This window comes from Lepisosteus oculatus, chromosome 5 (genome assembly GCF_040954835.1).
Source record: "Lepisosteus oculatus isolate fLepOcu1 chromosome 5, fLepOcu1.hap2, whole genome shotgun sequence".
NCBI lineage: Eukaryota > Metazoa > Chordata > Actinopteri > Semionotiformes > Lepisosteidae > Lepisosteus > Lepisosteus oculatus.
This window is the reverse complement of record NC_090700.1, coordinates 5,403,231-5,424,448: the sequence shown is the minus strand read 5'-3', so window position 1 is coordinate 5,424,448 and position 21,218 is coordinate 5,403,231. Positions and strand designations below refer to the sequence as shown.

Here is a 21,218-nt window from a genome sequence, read left to right as displayed (position 1 = left end):
TTGTGGGGAAAGGGCACCAGCTCCTCTGCAGCATTACCCCCCTGGCGACTACCCAGGAACCAGACCCCGCCATCGCTCCAAACGGTCCTTTTAGATAGGTGACAGACGACACCCTCTCAGCACTGACAAAATCATCAAAACCACACGCTTCAAGCATCTACAGCACAGGGAAGAGATCGCGGCTGAACAAAACTGGATTAGATAAAAATAGGGATTGAGAATTAAGATCCTCAAACTCTACTTAAACAGCCTCTCACAGAAATCCGTGTGCAATGGCGTCTGCCCTGTCTCCTTCAAGAGTCCGGAGCAGTCAGGGTAATGGATCCCACCTTCTCAATCTGGACACTTGGCGCGCAGGGGGTATGTTGTGCTTATTCCTAAAAAGGTGTGCACACAATGGCTAAAATAATTACCTTTACTACGGGAGTATTAGAAGACCCAGGAAAGAAGTCATTTGCTCAGAAATGTTTAGGGGAAAAAAAAAAAAAAGATTTCCCAGCAAGAGTCAGATATTCCCGACTTGAGCACAGGACGCCCAATTCCACTCACCCCTTGAGGGATCGCGGCCACAGTCGGTTAGCGACACAACCCTGGCTCAAACCCGTGAGCAGCTCATGCTCAGGCGTGCGCCTTCCCCAGCTGCGACGCGCATGAGGCCCTCAGACTCAGTTCGGAAGGCCCACGGGAGACCGTTCAGGCTGAATTCGAAAAAAAGCAGCACCGCATCGATCCTGTTTAACGCAGGGTGAGGAAGCGTCAGCAAGCCTCCGAGGTTCTGGAGATCAAATATCCGGCCACACCCCCTTACGAAAACAAGGAAATGGGTCGAACACACGGGCTCGAGAAATGTGTCCAAACACTAGGACTCAGTGGGTCTCGCGAGCAGCTGCACTCCAGGATACTGGACTAATACTGTTCCCGGTCAAGTGAGAGATCTAGCGACAGATTCCCATTGACAGATCCCCAGAAGAAGAGATCTGGGGATCTGTCACTCTGAATGAAGTATTTTCCATGCAGCTGGCAAGAGCAGAGCGACACTCGGAGAGCCCACAGCACTGGTATTCCAGCCTGCGCGGATGCAGCATAAGGCCGTTATGGAGAGCGTCCTCAAAATCCTGCTCTTTTGGTCAAAGACCTCTACACTGTGAAATGCCTGGAAAAACAAAGAGAACACCTGAAGCCTCCAGCAGGCGAAGCTCTGCTCCCAAAAGCTCTCCCGTCCCGCCTGCGGGCGGAACCCGGCACTCCCACTGCACAGCGGCCTGAGCCCCTCCAGATTTTACCAGCGGCAGGCTTTTCCCCCACACACACACACACACACCCACCCACCAGGTGCTGGATGTCCTCCGCTTATTAAACTTGCATAAGAAAACACATGGGAACTAAAATAATATTAAAGACAACACTGGCCTTTGTGTTTCACAAACCCCTGGTTACGGGGGGGGGCTGCTAGAAACTCTTAATCCTGAATGAACAGCCAGGGCTCGCGTGAGGCAGTCTGGGCACAGGAAAACGCAGAGGGATTACTTTAGCGCTCAAGCCTTTATTAGGGTTTAGAGGAAAGAAAGAGCCACACACACACACCGATTCAGACGCAGGCCCACATCTGTCTGGCACCGTTAGCTGCATGCACACACACACACACACAATCACCTAGCTCCTAATATAATTTCACAAATAAATTAAACAATTATTTACAAGGGCATGACTGCTTAAAAAAAACAAACGGCATCTAAGACGAATATTTTCCCTGTCAGGGTTTTCAGAATCACTATGCCTGTTTTAACATCTATTTACTGTTCCTCACGGTAAAACTCACCAGGACGTGAGCTCTCAAGGAAAGTGAAAACGACACAAGGAGCAGGGCTCTTTATTGGTAAGCAAGCCGGCTACACACTCCGCTATTTGAATGAAGCCCTCCGACTCATAATCCAGCTCTGGCTGTTCCTCGATATCGCTCACCCCCCCCCCCTCTCTCTCTGAGAAATATCTGGTCGCACAATCCGGGTATCAGATACGGGCAGACACGAGGATGAACGCAGAGCACTCTGCGGGGACAGACACCGAGCAGCAGAGACGCAGGGCTGGACACGAAGCTGATTCTGCCTCATCACACGTCGCCTCGGACTGCGGGACCGCCGCCCGCTTCCGAACTCCAGCTGAGAGTTCGTATTCCCGCCGGCGACCTATGTCAAATCGAGCCTTTTTTTTTTTTTGGCATTTTTCCCCATCCAGGATCATGCTTTCTTTAAATGCGTCTCACAACGACAAATGCCCCAAATGGAAGCTTTTGTTTTTGTGTTTGCACATCAGATTGGCCCCCTTCAGCCCATCTAAACTGATTAGTAATTAAGAGCTAAATGATCCAGGGATCTCATCCATCTGTTTCCTGAAAGAAGCCAGGGTATCGGCTTAAGACAAGAGAAGATAAGGCTCGAAGGACAGCATCTTGGGGCGGTGGGGCGGCTCTGTGGCTGAGGATCTGCGCCTGTGGCTGGAAGGCTGCCGGTTCATATCCCGCAACCGGCAGAGGAATCCTACTCCATTGGGCCCCCTGAGCAAGGCCCTTCACCCCAACTGACCCATAGTTTCTCTCCCTGTCTGTGTCTCTCATGGGGTATGCAAAAAGACAAATTCCTACTAAAGAAATTGTATATGGCCAATCAAGTGATCTCATCTGATCTTCTGGCCTGAGCTGTGTAACTACATTTACTGATTTAGTGAGCGTTGCACCTAGCCACACCCCACCCGCAAAGTTTTTTGCGGCAGCAGATGATTTCGAAATTAAAATTCCCGGCTGGATTGAGGTGCGAGTTCCGTTTTCCTTCCGGGCTCGCAGTGCCCCGGGGCACACTCACCAGGTCCCTGTGCAGAACCCAGTTGGCGTGCAGGTAGTGGATGCCATCCAGGATCTGGTACAGCAGCGACTTCACCATCCCGCGCGGCAGCTGCAGGGGCTTCTTGTTGGCCTTGGACGCCCTGTGGAACTTGATGATGTGCTACGAGGGGTGGGGGGGGGGGGGGGGTCAGGGAACAGAAGAGGAGACGCGTTACAGACAAGGAAGGGGGCCCCACCCAGACCATTCAACACAGGGGGGCCCCACACACACCCGGTGGTTTTTGTTCCAGCCGAAGCCTCCATTACACAATCAAACCCTTCATTGACTTCATAGCAATTAAATTAATTTGAGCTGTCTGTTCCCAGCTCTCAAACGTGCTGGAGCTTTAACTGTATTCAGCTGTATTTTTTTTTTAAGGGAAATAAAATCCCAAACTTTCCAAAAATTGGAAAATGCAACTTCTCCAATGGTGCAACCTCCCAGATCAACCGAGTCTTTAATTATCCAACGTGTGCGGATTGGGAGCCCCTGCTTCAGATCATGTGGCTAGCTTGGCATTGGCCGCGGCCGTGCGAGGGGTCGGGGGTCGGGGGTCAGGGGTCAAATCTCCACACACTAATGGTTTTCTGTGCATCACATCCATTCCTTTCATGACTGCTCCTTGCAACCCCCCCTGACCTTCTGAAACCCTGCAAGGGTGTGACAAAGAAAAACAAAACCACTTGCTGACCTGCATCTTCGAAATATCAGGAAAGCAGCCAGAAACGTACACTACAAATGCCACCGGGAGCCAAGTGAGACAGTCAGCCGGTTATTTCCCTGAGCTCTGGCAAACATTCATTGCTGCACCATCACGGAAGGTAAAATCAGACCCCAGCTGCGCACAAAAGCACAGTTACAGACCCTCCAGTAACAAAGCGATTCCTCACTCTGGAATTAACCTTCGCAGACAACACTCGCCGGCCCAGCTCCCCACTCGGACCTTAACACAATGCATTCCTCAACCAAAAGCATTTTCATTAATAATGAATTATTGCTTGCACTTGTGAGACGCTTTTCATCACAAAGGATCCCAAAGCACCTTTATGAGGAGAAGGGCAGTGCTGGGAGGCCCAGCCTTCCTATCTCCTCTGCTCGTTATGTGTATTTAACCTCAGCTCGCAGTCCGCTTGGTGCCAGATCCAAGGTGCACAGCTGCAATGGCATGACCTGTCATGGCCGGGACAGCTTGTTATACAAAAAAAACTAACTTGAGAGAGCAAACGGTGAACGGGCCTGCTCAAGTAATCTCCGAGAGGGTGTCGGCTCTGCTCCCCCCCTCCTCCTCTCTGCACAGTGGCAAAAACAGCCACTTAAAGAGCCTGGTGGTGGTGGGGGGGGGGGGGGGTATTGCAGGCAATTAGCTGAAAGACAACCCCTAAAACAGGGCTTCCCAGCTCCAGACCTCCCCTGGGGTCCGGAGTACAGCAGGTTTTATATTTCCATAAATCTGTCCCATCAGAGCTCAACTGGATCAATGTCGCCCTTATGCCAGATGAAGATGCAGTGCTCATTACAATTTAGGGAGATACAGAAAGCCTGCTAGATTCTGGACCCAGGAAAACATGAGCTGTGATCCACAGCTAATGGGTTTTCCTCTGTCCATTCAGGATGCCTCGCAGAGTTCACTGAAGCGCAGTGTACAGCGGCGCAGGCCTCACCCAGAGGTCGTGCTCGGCGTAGTCGAACAGAAGCCACACTTTCCTGTCAGCGTGGGACAGGAACACCTTCTGCAGGGAGATGACATTGGGGTGCTTCAGCTCTCTCAAGAGCTGCACAGAGAAAACAGACACAGAGTTAAACCCCCGCGAAAGCTACGAGACATTACAGAACAGACTGGTTTTTCCAACATGTGTCCTTCTTCAGAGGAAAGTGGAAGTATGTAGGATTCTGCTGCAAGTCTAGTCATTTAGGCAGCTTAGCTTGAAGTGGCTGCCAAGGCAAAAGAGTCTGGTCCAGAACACAGAGCATTCTGTTTTTATACTCACTGCAATTTCTCTGCAAGCAGACATGGATATTCCAGTGCCTTCTATCTGTTTTAAAGCGTAGTCTTTGTCATCTTTCCTGAAAAATGCAATCGAAAAGAAAAAAAGCACTTTAATTCATCAGCGCAAGGGCCTAGTCAGAGGTCATGAACCCTCACACATGAGTCATTTATGATGCAACCGAACATTCATCAAACCAGATCTGTCTGCAGGTTTTAGTTCCAACTCCAACTAACCTTAATTGGCTTAACTGGACCAATTATAGAACCTCTCTGAGCTCTTCAGATGGGAAGAATTTAAAATATGCAGGAGCTGAGCTGTACCAGACTGCCGTACAAAGCCTCTTTGCAGGTGGCTGTAGTGTCTGCAGCCACTATCCAGGAAGACGCAGCTACAACACGTTTACACACTCCTGCCATTTTGAAAGGACTGTTAAGTGGAAAAGGGCATTTTACCCTATTTTGTGAAATAAAAAAACATTACAGACAGGTCAAGGTGGAAGCCTGAACTGAAGGTCTATTCTAACCCAGCCCGTGGGAAAAGTTATCACTTATGAATAGTAGCTTTTTTACTGCAGTTTCCTTTAGAAATTGTGATGTCTGGCCCCGAGGCAGCACGAACAGTAAAACAACAACTGCCACTTGTCACGCAAACCCCTGAAAACTCTAACAGCATTGCTCTTATTAAACACACTGCATAACACAGCAAAACAAATTTACAAGGAGCAGCAGTCCCAGGGCAGTGCGACCACAGAGGGCTTGTACTCAGAGGGCTTGTGGGTGCTGCCGTCCCCAGCCTGAGGCAGGGCCAGGCACCAGCTGAAATTGCAGCAGGAGGAAACAAGAAGGTCACAACACTCTGTGTGAAGAGCTCAGTAACGGGTGAAATGTTTTCCTTCACTTGCGCTGTCCGGGACGAATTCACTGCTACAAAAAAAAAAACACACATGAAAAGAAATAGATTGTTGTTCCTTTGTCCCGTAACAGCTGGGATTTGCTTGGAACAGCGTGCAATAACTAGGCGACCTCACAGCTCAGCAGAGAGGCTATCAGCAGTTACGATGTCTGTGCTATAATAAGTGGCTTAGCCTGTTTCAGGGAGGAAAACGCACTATGGCTCCAAATGGAGCTTCAATTGTAGCAATTTCAGACGCTGTGAGCCACAAGCTTTGGAATATAAGCTAGTACTGCCTATTTAATTCATGCAATTTTATAGTAAGTAATAAATGTATCAAGTACAAATTAATTTTTGTAGTCAAGCAATTTGCAATCCTACAATATATCGTACATTTTATTTGTGAACGCTTTTGATCACATTAGAACAGAAACGTGCTTCGCGTTTGTGGCCATGAAGCAAATTTCCTTGGGCCCAGCATGTGCAAATTTCCAATCTTCTAGTTCTTCCCTTTTCTGTTCAAAGCTTGAAATGGCTTGCATTGCTTTGCAGGAAGGGCTCAATTTCCTGGGTCACGTTTAGTTCAGCCCTCCTCCATGAAGAGCAGCGAGCCGGACCGGAGGACAGTGGCTTCAGCAGGCCCTACTGGGTGCTGACTGCAACAAGGCTCTGCTTGCATCCGAACAGCTCAAATCAGAACACAGACAGCAATCTTACAGTGGAAGGGTCTGTAGCTCTAACTGCCTCAGAATAACTGAGACGCTGAAGTAGGTTCTGTAGTCCTTCAAAGCTGCAGTCTAATTGATTATTCCTTCCTCTGGTTCTGCACCACAAGTGGGGAGGGGGGGAGGTACCAAGCACACTGCAATTAAACACATGGTCACAATTACCAGGCCACTTACACTAGGGAGTGTCGCGGCCTTTAACATGCTGGTTTGTTAACGGGCAGCCTGAGCCAGGGAGGGAGCGGGTTCGAGAGAGCGGGGAGGAAGACAGGCAGGGCGGGGACGGCAGACGAGAGAGAACGAGGCAGAGAGAGACAAAGAGAGGGAGTGAAGAGAGAGAGAGAGAGAAGGGGCGAAGGCCGGGGAGAAAGAGAATGTGATTTGCAGCCTCATCCTGCCTGTGAATCTACTGTATGAAATGCGCTCTGTTCAACTGAGGTTTGCGCTTTATGTATGTAAATATATAAGTGTGTGATAAATATATATATATAGGTTATAAGAAGATGAAGAGGTGCGATGGGGCGAGTTAACATCAGGCACTACGGTGGAGGCGCTCTGCGTGTGACAGCAGTTCCACAGAGAGCTGTGGGAAAACACCTCAAACCACCAGCACTGACTGAGCTGTGGAACAGGCCCTCGGCCCGCTCTCACAACGAGCCCCCAGCTCGAGCGCGCCAGAGCCTCCACCACATCCTGCCCGCTGGGCCCCGCGGAAAGGTTAGCACCAGGTAGCAACGTCTCCACCTGTGTGCCGCACAGCGCCGCAACGTCCCCGGCGCCCTCCCCCTCTTCAACAGAGGCAGCGGAGCCCCACCCCCCCGCCCTCCTCAGACGACCCCGAGGGGCAGCACACGTGCGGGTGACACTGCCGCCTGGAAGCCATCGGACCACTCCTGGGGCGCCTCTTGGCGACGGATCACCGGGGCCTGCTCGAGAGCTCCCGCAGGCCAGTTCCACGCAGGGGAAGGCATCCGGGACCCTCGGAAGGGAGTCGGCTTCGCGGTCCTGGGGGCTCGAGGTCTGCACCTGCTGCCCCATCCTACGAGACAGCCCGTGCGCTCACAGGCCAGCACCACCCAGGTCTCCAGCAGGGCTGCCGAGCTGCTGGGTTACTCTCGTGAAACATTCACTGCATTCGTGCTCCAAAGCATGCGTGCAAAACGTGCGTTTTTAAGAAAGGTACCGCCCTTAAGAAACTCATAATAATCAGCTATGTCCCCCACCATTGCCGCCAGGCATCGCAAAAGAATAAATGGAGCTTTTCTTCGCCCAGCCCTTTTTGCAAAAGTGCATAAGTGTATTAGTTCCTATTACCATAATCATGACTCACAAATGTGTTGCTAGTATTCCAGTTCAATGGAAACGACAAGCTGACTGAAGCCCACAGAAATGCAAACATGGGCTAGGAACTGCTTTCATATAAAGCATCAGGTAAAAACATTCACAACAAAGCGCGCCGACTGACTCGTTCCTTGTCATGTGGGCAAGAGCCGTCTAGACTATGAGACCCCTCCCCTCGAGTCTGTGCGAGATACAGGAGTGCACCACTGCATGGGTCTCCTCGCAGTCACCACACAAGGGTTCCCACGCACAGCTCCACCAACTCAAGAAGATAAGACGAGCTTCACAAGCGAGGCTAGTGCTACATGTGCTGCAGAGGTTAAAGGCTGGCTCTAAAGCAGCGGCGCCCCTCATACCTGCTGGGGTTCGTTCCACCCAAACCCTTAGCTACACAGTCAAACCCATCATTGGCTAAACAATAATACAGCTCCAACATGTTTAAGAACAAATGAACCTTGGCTCAAATCAAGCTTAACGGTCGCGCGGTGTAAGTGAAATCAAATCCCAACCTTGTGACTAGAAACAAAATGCAATTATTCAATTGAAACGTTTTTTTCAGATCAATGATCCAATGAAGGTGGGCTGGGACGAAACCCAGCAGGTATGTGTGGGTCACCAGGACCAGGACTGGACTGGACTGGACTGGACTGGACCAGGACGGAACCGCCGCTCTGCGGCATGGCGACAGGACGTTCTTCAGGCTGAAAAAGCAGAAGAACGCGCTGTCACAGAAGCACAGGGCCAGGCTGGAGCAGGCCCGTTTCACGGAAGGAGGGAACTGAGAGAGTTCATTCTGGCCCCTGTGGACTGTGCTGTCACAGCCCGGGCAAAGAGGGCCAGCGCAATTTCCTCTGGAGGGATGTCTGGAAAATCGTCGAGAAACATCTCTGCAAGCTGGCCTGGCGAGATTCGGAGTAGAAGCTCTTAAATCTACACCCCACCCCCCTCAACTTCCACCAAATAATAATATCACGGTAGAAAAGAAACAAACCCGATCTGAACCTGAATGAAAAAGAGCCTCAATAAAAATACTGCTTGTATTTTGTAACAGGCCAGATGTGCTGCAAAGTGCAGATTCACATTTACAGAAGAGCTAATGGAAGAAGAGAGTATAAACGAACAACTGCTGAAATACTTTGCACGCAAAGAGAGACCTTCCACCTTCCACCTTCCACACACACACACACCCGCCCTCAGCCACAGAGAGGAGTGCCAGCAGTCCTGAGAATCAGCAGCACGAAGGCCTAGGGGCTCTGTGGCAAACATACCTCTCTTTATTACTCTTAAAATAATCAGGGGGGTTAATGAGGGCTGCCTGCCCTCCACGGCATTTCAGAAATCCAGGCCTGCCGCTACAAACTGGAGCCCCATGGAGCTCCTTAAATTAAGAAGCACTATTCTGCCAAGCCCTCTGCAAAGCACCAGGGACAGGGGAGAAGAGCCCCATTGCCTCCGAGACCACCACGTCTCACTTACTTCTCCAATCTAAGATCCAATTATGTTTTGAGCTGGAAAGCGTCACACCTTCAACCAGAGCCCATAGGGTGAGGCTTTGGACTCGCGACTGAGAGGTTGTGGGTTCGAGTCCCCACGGCAACAGTGCTGCAATGCCCGGCTGTGTGAGTGGGGGCCAGTACTGTTGGGGGGGTCAATCCCAGCGAGGGATCAGCGTCCCATCTGGAGTTGGGGGCAGGGCGTCACATGCTCCCTCATCCACGTTACGCTGCAGACGTCGGGCTCCGGCCAATTCCCACCTTCAAACAGCACCTTTCTGAGGAGCAGCTCGGAAAAAATAAATCCGGCAGGTGCAGCTCAGCCCATAATTGGGTCCATTTCAGTTAACCGAGCGTCTATGTTGGAATGCGAAGAGAAAACTCTTCTATTGACTGAGCCGGCAATTTTCACCAGCGGTGGCTCATCAGTCACCATCACCAGTCACCTGAATTCTTTAACACGCTTTTATTCCAAGGTCCTGTGAAGCAGGCAAGACGGGGGACCATCACCACATGTCCTACAGCCCCTCCGCCTCTCTCTCCCCCTCTCGATGAGCAGAGCTCATGCTTCACACGCCTCCAAACCGGGTAAAAAAAACAGCAACAACCTCCTCTCTCCTCCTCTCTCTCTCCAGGCGGGTTTGCGCTGAGGCGATCACAGCTCTGCAGACGGTGTCACCTCTCTCTCCCCCGAGCCGCGGCCCCAAAATTCAATGTGTCCTCGCCGTGGCTGAACAGGCCCTTCAGCTTGAACTCCATTCGTCTCCTGGCAGGAGCGAGGGGACTGGATCCCAGACTGATTTCGTCCTCAAGTGCTGGGGAGCTACAGGCCAGTGGGGGCTGAGATTAAAGATGCACCTGCTGACCAGCAACCGGTTACAAAGCAGCACTGTGCAGGAGCAGATCAGGAATCTGAAAGGCTGGCGCGGCGCTTTCTCTTCAGTGTCTGGCTGCTAAGGAGAATGGCGCTCTCGAGTTAACAGGACCGGACGATTGTAAGTACGCTGCACGCAAGGCACGGCATACATGCCCAGAGACACATATCACTGGCCTTCACCTCCAACAAGGTTCCATCTCTCATGGCATGCGGGTTGTTGGTTTAGGAAAGTTGTTGGACTTGGGGAAGCTGCCACACCGCCATGACACGAATCGGCATTCACAGAGGCACAGCATGGTGCTGTCTTGGGAAGGCAGCGTGCCTCTCTGTTTAGTAAACACTGTCTCCTGGTTCGCTCCGAAAGCCTCGGTTTCCATAATGCGCCACACTTACCTCAAAGCTTATTCATGGCAAAGAAGCAAGACAGAATGTCAACATATAATTACCCCAAACAGGAGGCTGCAAAGCTGTAATTAAGGGATGGATTTATCAAGTGTTGTACAAGCCTATCAACATGAAAGGGAAAACCGCCTGCGATCCCAAACTCCACCCAACAAGGCCGACAAATTCAAGGAATTAAAGGAGAGGACAGTGTCCCATGTCCGTGTAGCTTGCTAAACAAACAGAAACACACAGGACCAACTACAACTGCCACACAAAGCACTTCATCTCGCAGATTTTAAAGATTGTTTTTTTTTTGCAAAATCATCTTTCACCCTTCTATAAACATGTGGAGGGGAAAAAAACTATTTTTGTCAGGAATTCTTGCCCTGGTTTGGACGCTAGTTGTTTACAGATGTCAGAAGCTGCTTTTCAAATTTGATCCAGGGCCACAAGGATATTAGGGAAGCATTCTACTCCCTGCAGAAACAGAAATAAAAAAAAAGAATTTTTAATCAGAGTATTAAGAAACTGTTGCAAAACAGGATGCTTAAGGAAACATCGCATCTTCAAATAAACTGGAAAAGAACAGTCTGGACAATAAAAAAAGATTTCATGACGGAGATCTCCTCTGTCTGGCTTTGTTTAACATACATCATGGCATTCCCTGGTATGGTATCGGCAGCGAACGGGCTCGGCGTCTGCACAGCAGTAACACGACACCTTCCTGACCGCCTGAGCTGTGCACTCACGTGCGTGTCCAGCCTGGCATTATTTATGTTCTACATTAAAGGCTTTGACAGGGCTTCATGACTTTACAAAACAGCTTGGCTGGAGCTCTTATCTGTATTACATTACGTATGAGGTGGCAGGAACTGGCAAGCGTAGCCAAGTCATGGGGAACAGGGACGCCCACACCGCAGTCCTATTGAGATGCCAGTTCCTGCTCATAGAAAGATGCAAATCTCCAAAACCCCAGCTGCTCCGGAGGCTCCGAGTCAAACAGCTACAGTATGTGCTTTTAGGCCTCTGATGCAAGAGGACGCTACAAGTCAGGACACTGCTCCTGCTCAATCCCCTGAGTGCAAATTGCTCAGAACTTTAGTGCTCTGCTCACTGTATCCAGATGAAGATTTAACGGGGGCCTGTCTTGACAAAGCACTTTCGTCAGTCTTTCGAGCATGTTTCCAAGCCGATACCACTACAGTACTGAACTCGGGGCAGAAAGCACAGGCCTGGACCTCTTTCCCTGCATGAGCAACCCTGGCCCAATCAGCACATTGCAAAATGTGTAATTCCACTTCCTCTGGCCAATCCACGCGCCGCCCGGAGAATCAAGGCATCACCAATCAAACACAGACATCAAACGCGGATGTCGCTTGAACAATTAGTTGACAGGCAGGAAAAACGGTGTTGGGACTGTGAGAAAGTTTGCTCTACAGGTCGTACACAATGGAAGAGGTAAAGGGTGGGTGGGGGTGCGGTCACAAGCTCCAGAAATTCCCACGTGAAGGTTTGCTCCAGGGCTGTGAAGCAGACATGCTTAACTAACCTCCCAAGACAAGCTGCTAGTGACCTGTGTTTAACCTAGGCCAAGTTCAAGAGAAGACGACAGAGTCTCCCACAGGGAGAACCCCAGCCGTGCAGAGTTGACTGCCAGAGCAAACAGGGCCATTCATTGATATAATCTCAGCATTTTCCTTTAAGCTAAGTACACAGTTTGGCTTTAGATGTAAAACCCCAGATCTAACAGAGATAAAATCAAATTATTAGAGCTTCTGTTCTGAGTTCAATGCTACTTGTCTGCATTCTGTCCAAGAGACAAAAGCCAGGTTTCCACACAGTTCTGTTTCTTCCAGCTGTAGATCAGGAAAACCATTAAAATGTATCTCACCCCCCTCCCCAAACCAGCCCCTCCCACCCCCAGCTGACACACTGCTTCTTTATGTCAACTGACACGTTTTTTCAGCAAGATGCAACAAAGGCACTCTGCAAACTGAAGATATCTAGTTGCCTTTGTTTCTCTTGGAAACTATACAAGCACATCATTCAATTTCCTAACCTTTTGAAGAAAAAGCTTAATTTCCGTAACAAAGGCAGGCTGAGCCACAAGAGAGCCTGTAAGCTGGAGGTATTTTAAACACGTCTTTCCACTTTTATTATAGGACAAATCCATCAAGCAGCCAAAGAACAATTTAACTACAAGTGGAGAAAATACAATTACGGTTTCAAAAAGAAAGGGAAGAAAAAGATCGCAAATCTGTAATCTGTTACACTCATCAAGCAGAATTCCCAGGCTAACAAAAGCATAATTGTGTCTCAGGCACAGCTGTACAGTCGGGCACTGCACACTCACTGGAGAATAAAGAAAAAACACTTTTGAAAAATACATGCTTCTTTAAAGACTTCCAGCAACAAATCATTTTTTGCCATTTTATAAAGCATTTCAGAAATTCAGCCTGAGAAAACCCAGGAAGAGCGTTCTGAGGTTGGAGACGATGTCCTAAAACTGATCCTCAGAAGACGTTAGATGAGTTTACGTTACCCCCATGTCAAAATTACAAATTTCATAAGTATTCTTGTTTTGCAGCATTTTTTGAAGTCCTTGCTCTATATCCATTTTCTTTTCAGAAGTTAAAATCTATCCATTTGCAATTTCCAGCCACAGTGCCATTGGGGGGAGTCTTTTGCTGAAAATCAACATGCTCGTGCCCAGAAGTAACCAAAGACACCAATGAGAAGGGGACAAATTCAACAAGATGGACCTGATGTTAATAATAAGAATTCCTGACACTTATTTAGCGCTTTTCTGGACACTCCACTCAAAGCTCTTTACAGGTAATAAGGACTCCTCTCCACCACCACCAGTGTGCAGCCCCTCCTGGATGATGTGACAGCAGCCATACCGTGCCAATGTGCTCACCACACACCAGCTCTCAGTGTGGAGGAAAACTGCTTAATGAAGCCTGTACATAGATGGATAGTATTAGGAGGCCATGATTGGTAAAGAGCAGGGGGAAATTTGGCCAGGACTCCAGGGTAACACCAACATCCATGTCGTTAATGGTACTGGTTCTGATGGCATCAGGGCCCATTGGAACCCATCTCTCCCCTCCCTCAATATGAAACCACTCTGGACCAACTCGTACAGAGGCCTGCTGCCTGCGTCGCCCCAGCTGAAGTCTGAATCTCTGTGAGCTTTATCGGCGTGACCGACGCATGTCAGTTAAGCCACTGAAATAATCAGCAAAGCATTTACAATCAGAACAATCCCATTATTACTGGCGAGGTGCACTCTCTGTTCTACTGCTGAGAGAGAACTGCGAGCACCGAGTCTCCTCTCCTGAACAGTGTAGGGCAGGGGCATCCAATCTTGGGGTCCCCCACACCCCAACATTACTGGTTTGTGTTCTACCCGAGTACCCCATTAAACAACTGGACCCTTAACGGACCTAATAGCAGGTTTAATTTCTGGTTCCCTGACAGGGCAAGAGCTTGCCTTCTAACTGTTGCGTTTCTTAAGTAACTCAATAAGGCCAGTAGAAAAAAGAAACACGCAAAGATTCCAGCTGAGCCACGTGCTGGTCCAGTTCAGGGTTTTACTGAAGTGAAGAGCCCAGCTGCAGTGCAAAGCAGGCCCGGCAAACCCTGGTACAGAGGACTGAGAAACAGCAGGTCTACCTGCGCACCCAGGTCTTGGGGGACTGGACAGAAAATCCAGTCAACCTACTCGCTGGCGTGGAATCACCCTTCTTCAGCGGGCTGTGGGGATATTAACCGCCGAGAGGGAACGCAGCCAGGGCGTCTGGACGCACGCGGCCCCGAGCTCACAGGTCTCCCATTGTCCACTCCTTCCTGCGGACTCCCACTTGAGTCACGTGGCTCCTATTTCACTGCCGACTGTCTTCTGTCGATCCCTCAGAGGAATGGGAATGCTTGAATTAGGTCCTCTCGTGGCTTTCACTGTTCAAGACACTCGGTGTCTTTCTGGCCGCGGGTAGGACATGCCTTTAAGCCTGGGAACAGCGCTAGTCGCCGATTCCAGTACAGCAATTTTAATGTTTTAATGTGACCAAAATCGCATGCAGTATTCTAAATGCGGTCTAACTTGTGCTTTGTGCAATTTTAACCTAACTTCCCTTGACTTATAGTCAACACTTCCCTTAACTAAAAAGGATAAAAGACTGAAGAGGCCCTGTGTTGGGGAATAACTCTGCGGTATCCATCGCATGAATCTAGAACTGTGTTCTAGAAAACGACTCCAGCTCCACAGAAGTGAATGTGTTTGCGTACTTCACAGCCCCCCGGTCTTAAGGCACCAGGGACCTCAATGACAACACGTGAGGCCACAGTGCTGGCCTGGGCTCCTCAGAGATAAGAACACAAACATCACAAAAGGAATAAAGGATCAGCACTGCGGTACCAAACGGCTCGGCTGTTCTGTATAGAGTCAAGAGCTACAAAAAGGAAGGAGTTAAGATCGTTAACAGAGCCATTCCCTCAGAGAAGCGATACAGTTGGGGAGCATCTTTGCCATTTTTCACGAATTAAAACGAATCCTCCACATCACAGAGAGCGCTCTGGGTCACATTTTGCTTCACTCGCTTATGAAAAGTCATTAAAAACCGATGTTCTGAGAGAGTCGCAAAAGGTCACCATTATTATTTTTAAACGTTCTTGATTGGCAAATTAAGTTTATGTCCATCTCCCACACTGGAACTTAAATCAAGCAGCTGTTTTTTTTTTTGGGCCATTTAACATCCGCAAGCGATCCCTGGGCACGTACAGCAAGCAGCTTCGCTCTGCAGTACCGCTAATCAGTTAGCAACGAGCGCAACGTTTATTTTCACCCAGGGCTCGTCAGGGAGAGGAGAAAGGGCTCATCAGTCTCCCCCTGGTCATTACCAGTCATGGCCTCCTACTAATCCCCATCTCTGAACTGGCTCCATCACTCTGCTCTCCTCCCCACTGAGAGCTGGTGTGTGGGGAGCGGACTGACGCATCATCCAGGTGGGGCTGCACACTGGTGGTAGCAGTGGGATTCCCCATTACCTGTAAAGCACATCGAGTGGAGTGTCCAGAAAAGTGCTATAGAACTGTGAGGATCATCATCATCCTCATCAGATTCCTGTCGGTCCTCATTCTCCACCCTTGCTGGCAAACCGCGGGCCGCCTGCCTGCTCAGGGCACGGCTATTTCCAGGCAGTGGAAGGCCAGGCCCATGGGCACACGCGTTACCGATTTGGAGCAGGGGGCAGCGACATTAAAGCATCCAGAAAAAAGGCTGAAGCACAAGGGAGGACAGGAAACTACGGTAAGGCTCACACGCTGCTTTCGATCAGTGCGCTGTGCCCCAGTTGAGCAGGAGTGTGATGAAGCAGCTCAGGAAAGGAAATACCGTCTCTTTACCAGAGCGCTGCTTTCGGCGATGGAACAAAAGGGATGTTTCCTGCCAACCTAAATCCCCTCAGCTGCCAACCAGGAGCTGCTTGTAAGCTGGAGCTCACAGAGCTGGACACTACAGCAGGGGAGAAGCCTTGTCTTGCACACCTCCTGCCCCACCGCCACCCAAAAACATTTTATTTCCTAGCAAAGACGCACTTAAACCTGATTAGGAACCACAGGAGGGCGCCAGCTGAGCTTCTACAGGCTTCCCCTCTGTGTCGCTGGGAGCACGGGAGACCGACACTGAGCTTGGAAGTCCGCACGGTGCCAAAGTACAGACAGGGACACACAGATCCCATACTGTTAATGAAGGAGTTAGGGACCCAACCACTGAAAATCCCCTTCAATAAACGATGTTTGGGTGTTGTGATGTCAGCATGATCAAAGCTCTAAAACACAAAGGAGGAAAAAGCAATCCTGAAACAATACCTGGCTATGTTTAGCACAGTTTTTACACTTTCATGTCTCATCTTCTCCTTGAAATATTGCAGCTCTATCCACAAAGAGTTCAACACGGAGTGTGTACAGCACGTTGCACTCGCGGATTCACCCCGGAGTGCGTTTGAGGATCCCGGCATTTCCTGCACAGCAACGCCGCAGCTAATGAAACCCTGAAAATGCAGATGAATAAAGGGGCTCCAGTATGGCCGACACTGTCCCACGAGGAGCTCTGCTGCATGCCCCAGCAGTAAGGACAACGCTGAGCCCTTTCATGATGCATTCCTCCCCCCCCCACCTGGATTTCCTGAGAGCAGCTCCTGTTGAAAACGGACCCCCCCATGCGTGTTTGTTTTTTAGGTTCAACGACCGCTAAACGTGGCCTTTTTCGGGACTGACATGAAAGGCGGCTGTGTGCAGCTGACGCAGTATTTTGGACCAGGGAAACCCTGTGCCCTTGGCACATAACCTATCGGCCAAGGTTCTTGGAGAGCTCGGCGTTAATCACCGAGAAACGGGCTGTCCCCTCACAGACACGTGGGGTTGCAGGTTGTCCAGCCCTGATACAAGCACTCTCTGGAGACCAGAGCGATTCTGCTTTCGGAAAGGAGTGGTCTGTGAGAAAGAAAGCAACACAATGTGGAACCCAACGATCCGAGACCGCAGGGGCAAGAGTTTTGGAGGAAGAGGTGATACAAGAACAGGAGAAGGTGTTAAAAAACAAGAGGAGGCCATCTGGCCCATCTAGGTAATTGATCTCATCCAGCTGTTTCGTGAGAGATGCCAGATACCATCATAATGGCGGGGTAGCTTGTTCCATAATCCCACAACCCTCATCTTAAATCTCAACACTCTCCCATTAATTAGGAGGACAAAGTATGCGACTTCACTCTATATGCATTGTGGTTAAATACCTGCTCCTCCTCAGCACCCTAATGGCACTGATGCATGCTTGCACTAGCAAGGAGAAGGAAACCCCACTTCAGCCACTGAAATATCAACCATGGAATAGACAGAGGACCCCTCTGCAGCCACAGCACATAAGGCCGTTCTCATCTGGAGCTACAAGAAATCACATTCAAAAACTACAACGCAATTTTGTACCCTACCTAAAGCAATGAACTAGTAAAATGGTCTGTATACGTATAAAGGAGGCGATTGGTCTTTTACAGTTTCGCTAATAAGAGTTTCATCCTGGTGGAAAAGTAAAAAAAAAAAGTTTAAAAAAACACAAGAAAATGATGTGCTTAGCATGTCAGGGTATGATTCTTGAGTTTATAGATGTACAACACCTAGGGATTTGATGAGAATAAAGCTGGTAGAGAGGGGTACAGGGGCTGCACGCCTGTGCACAGCAGCGTCTCTCCTCAACGGGAGATCGGTGTGCAGGACGTCCTGAGCCTGGAGGGGAGTAACAGACGGCTGCCAGGCAGGCATAAAGGTCACTCCCCTGAAATGTAAGAGCCAAACCTAATCCCAGCTGCACCACTTACTGCCCCGTTCATTAAGCAGCCTGGCTGAGTGCGTCCACAGGAAGCTTCCAAAGGTCACAGCACAACGACCTCCCGCACACCGGCGTCTCTCCCGTTCGCCTGACCCCGCTCGGAAAATGGGACAGCTTTTCCAACAGGCTTAATACATGTAGTTCGTTCTTAAAGAAGGACCGAATAGGTTTTTTTTTTCCTCCAAATGCTTGGTCTTTCTTCTTCCAAGGAAGTGAGGATTATCACTTTAACAGACAGTTGTTGTGCACATACAGTACATACAAACAGGCAGTGCAGAGTTACATCTGCACCAGTCTGTAGTATTTTTCATACTAATAAACCGGATCTGGACTATAAAACAGTATTGTGCCTTTTAAGCAGGTTTTAAGTATAGTGGTAGTTTGGCCACTGGGATGTCTGAGAGGCACAGTGGGAAGAACTAGGCAGAGTGATCCAAGTCCGAAAGCTAGTTTGGTATTCTGGCCTCTGTGCCAGGTAAATGCACGTGATGAGGAAAATGCCTGCGTTTCTCATCAACAGGACTCACCATTTCAAACACAGAGTCCCACTGGGCGTAACGGGAGAGACAGCACAACCTGAAGTCCTGCTGCTCTTCTCAACAGCACTGCAAGCGAGCAGGTGCCCGACAGGTCACAAGGGGGCGATGTTGCACAGGCGCAAGCAACTTGTCTCATCAGAGCACAAGCAAAGGACTTGGGGGTCCCCTACTTGGGGGATCCCTGGTTACAGAGAGCTTGAGGCAAAGCCCAGACTCAGAACACGTGTTGTACAGACAAGAGGCTCAACACACACACCAAACAAGCTCCTCTATGAGCTGAGGCACTGTGGAGAACCCATCCAAGTTATGTATGATTCAAGTAAATCTTATTTCTTCAAACGATTATGAGACTCGGTGCACTGCAAACACTAAACAAGACCCTTCATCTGACACAACGAGCTTTCCACGTGGAAGGCTGTCAGTATGAGGATAAATTTCGTTCATACGCTGGTGTATCTGCTGGGGTGCACGTCCGCATGGTATATTTTAAAACGAAAGCAGAGATTGCAGACAAAGCCATGAACTAGATGAAACGTGTGGCTCTTTTTACTGGACGCGACCTGGACACAGGATATCTCCCACATCCAACGAGGCAACACGAGAGACACCAGAATCTACACAACCGGTGCCAATCCATTTCAGCTGGAGCGTCAGGGAGAGCACGGAGGATGGAGAGCTCTGGAATATGAGTGCAGTCCACTCTCTCTCTCTCCCCATTTCCCCCCTGCTCACCTCATTCACACTGCATCTGTGCTGATCTGCATCAAGACTCGTGGCATTCGTCCAGAAAGGGGCTGATCCCGCAGAGCCACAGCCCAGCTGTGTCTAGAGGGTACCCCCGAAATCGCCACCAAACCAATTCATCTTGAGCAGCTCAGTTCAGCTGTGAATGAAAGCACCCATCAGCCTTGCAGGAAGAGGCCTGCCCACTCATCCCAAATCCCACTGAATTGTCAAGCATTGATTCGGATTCGGACCTGAGGAGTTAGGCGAGGTTGACCTGCAATTCCTGCAGGGTAAGGGCTCCCATGCAGCAGAGAGCCTCCCCCACCCTCGTCTCCCGGTAGTACGTTTTCCTCCGGCGGTGTTCAGGTATAGCACAGGCCCCCCTGCTGCAACACAGCACCGACCCGTCACGCCACCCCCACACTCATTCCTCATTCAAACCGAGCTCCGAGCCAGACCTGCAGTCCAAGGAGAGAATGAAATCCAAACAGCTGCCTGGATTATAAACAGGCCCCCCTTGATGAGAAAAGCATATCTCTGCAGCCCAGCACGCTGTGCACACAGGACACTCTGGCACCGAGAGCGCCTTTTTATCCCTCTGCCAGGAAAAGCACCCCTGTGGTCCAACATCTTGTTATACCATGAGCGTACAGGACTGAAGGACAGGCAATCAGAAGCACTAAGCCATACTCACGTTAACTGGTCTAACACTAGCCTCACACTCAAGAGTCAGGCATTCCCATCAAGCGCTTAAAAGCTCTCACCCCCTTAAGTGTCTGCTGCTGTGGGAATGGCTCCATCTCTCAATGCCCACAGGATGATGTCAGTGGCAGGTCTTTGCACTGTGACCTCACGCCACACCAGGTGCAGCGCAGGCACTGCCTCACACAGCGCCATCTGCTGGGCCAATGTGGAAGTGCACGTGCTTTTTGATCAGCTCAAAGAAACCCAGAGCCAACACCCCAATATTTCAAAGTAACGCCTCAGCTCCTGGGGTAGCTAGAAGTCAGATTTTGATTATATCATCTTCCTGAACTACTGGATAATCTGGACTGCTTTACATTCTACATGAAGCACTCCTTGTCATTTAAAGAAGAGCCACAGTTTACTGACAAGGGTTCAGGCTCCAGTACACTGATAAGACCGTGCATGTGTACTTGTACTGTATGTCCAGACATTAATTGAAGTTTTCAGTTGTGACGCCTGCACCCATGGTCAGACATGGTGAGGAAGACTGCCACTGTTCCAAGAGCTGTACAATTAAGACATCACGCTGCAAGCCTGTGTTGCAAACTTCTGGTCTTGTGTCATAAACGCCTTTGTGCTCTTCTTTCGCCTGGACAGAGCAATAGAGGAGATGTGTTCTGCGTGAAATGCTTATTGTTCAGCTTTTATGTTAATGTTGTAGATCCACTTACCCCCGAGTGATCAAAGCCAGCCACTATTAATGCAGAAATACCCCCCCAGCAAGATTTTTAATTTGTTTTGTACAGAAAATGTTAGCATTCAAAATAACATTTCTTTTAGGTGCCTCAGTCACTTGAAAAGCATTCGCAGGGGGAGAAAAAACCTCTTAAAGTTCACCGCGTATCTAGAATCAGCCTATGTCTGACTTGGTAGAGAACTCATGGCACGTCGTCTCCGATATGGACAGCTCCAAAGTAGCATCAGATGTGAACTGCTGCAGCACTGCAGCCGATTCCAACAGGAGGCTTTGTGAAGTCCTCCCGACCTGCAGCCCGTCTTCCACGGCTGCTGTAATGAAGACTCTGTATAAAAACCTTCTTTAGGTCTTTTGTTGTTAGAGAGCCATCTTTGTACTTCACAGGAATTGCACACCTCAGTAAGGAAACCCCTCCTGTCTGAAGGAGGTGGTCCAGTGGTCCAATTCCCCTCCCAGTGCGCTGCCATAGCAGTCAACCCCGACCCGCTGCATCAACAGCACCGCTGCCCACTCGGAACTGGAAACCAAGGCAATGGAGCGATAGAGG

The 21,218-nt window shown here is 49.7% G+C and overlaps 1 protein-coding gene across 3 annotated transcripts in view; it reads right to left on the bottom strand.

The window, feature by feature from the left end:
• Nucleotides 1-21,218, bottom strand: part of cdk8 (cyclin dependent kinase 8) — a 41,390-nt gene that overhangs the window by 17,111 nt on the left and 3,061 nt on the right. For 2 of the 3 annotated variants that reach the window (XM_069189949.1, XM_069189948.1), the window contains exons 2-4: nucleotides 4,868-4,943; nucleotides 4,541-4,651; nucleotides 2,859-2,999 (exon numbers count right to left, since the gene is read on the bottom strand). In XM_069189949.1, the coding sequence (XP_069046050.1) occupies nucleotides 2,859-2,999; nucleotides 4,541-4,651; nucleotides 4,868-4,943 (328 nt within the window). The remainder of the gene's footprint in view (nucleotides 1-2,858; nucleotides 3,000-4,540; nucleotides 4,652-4,867; nucleotides 4,944-21,218) is intronic. The other variant, XM_069189950.1, reaches the window with a different exon arrangement.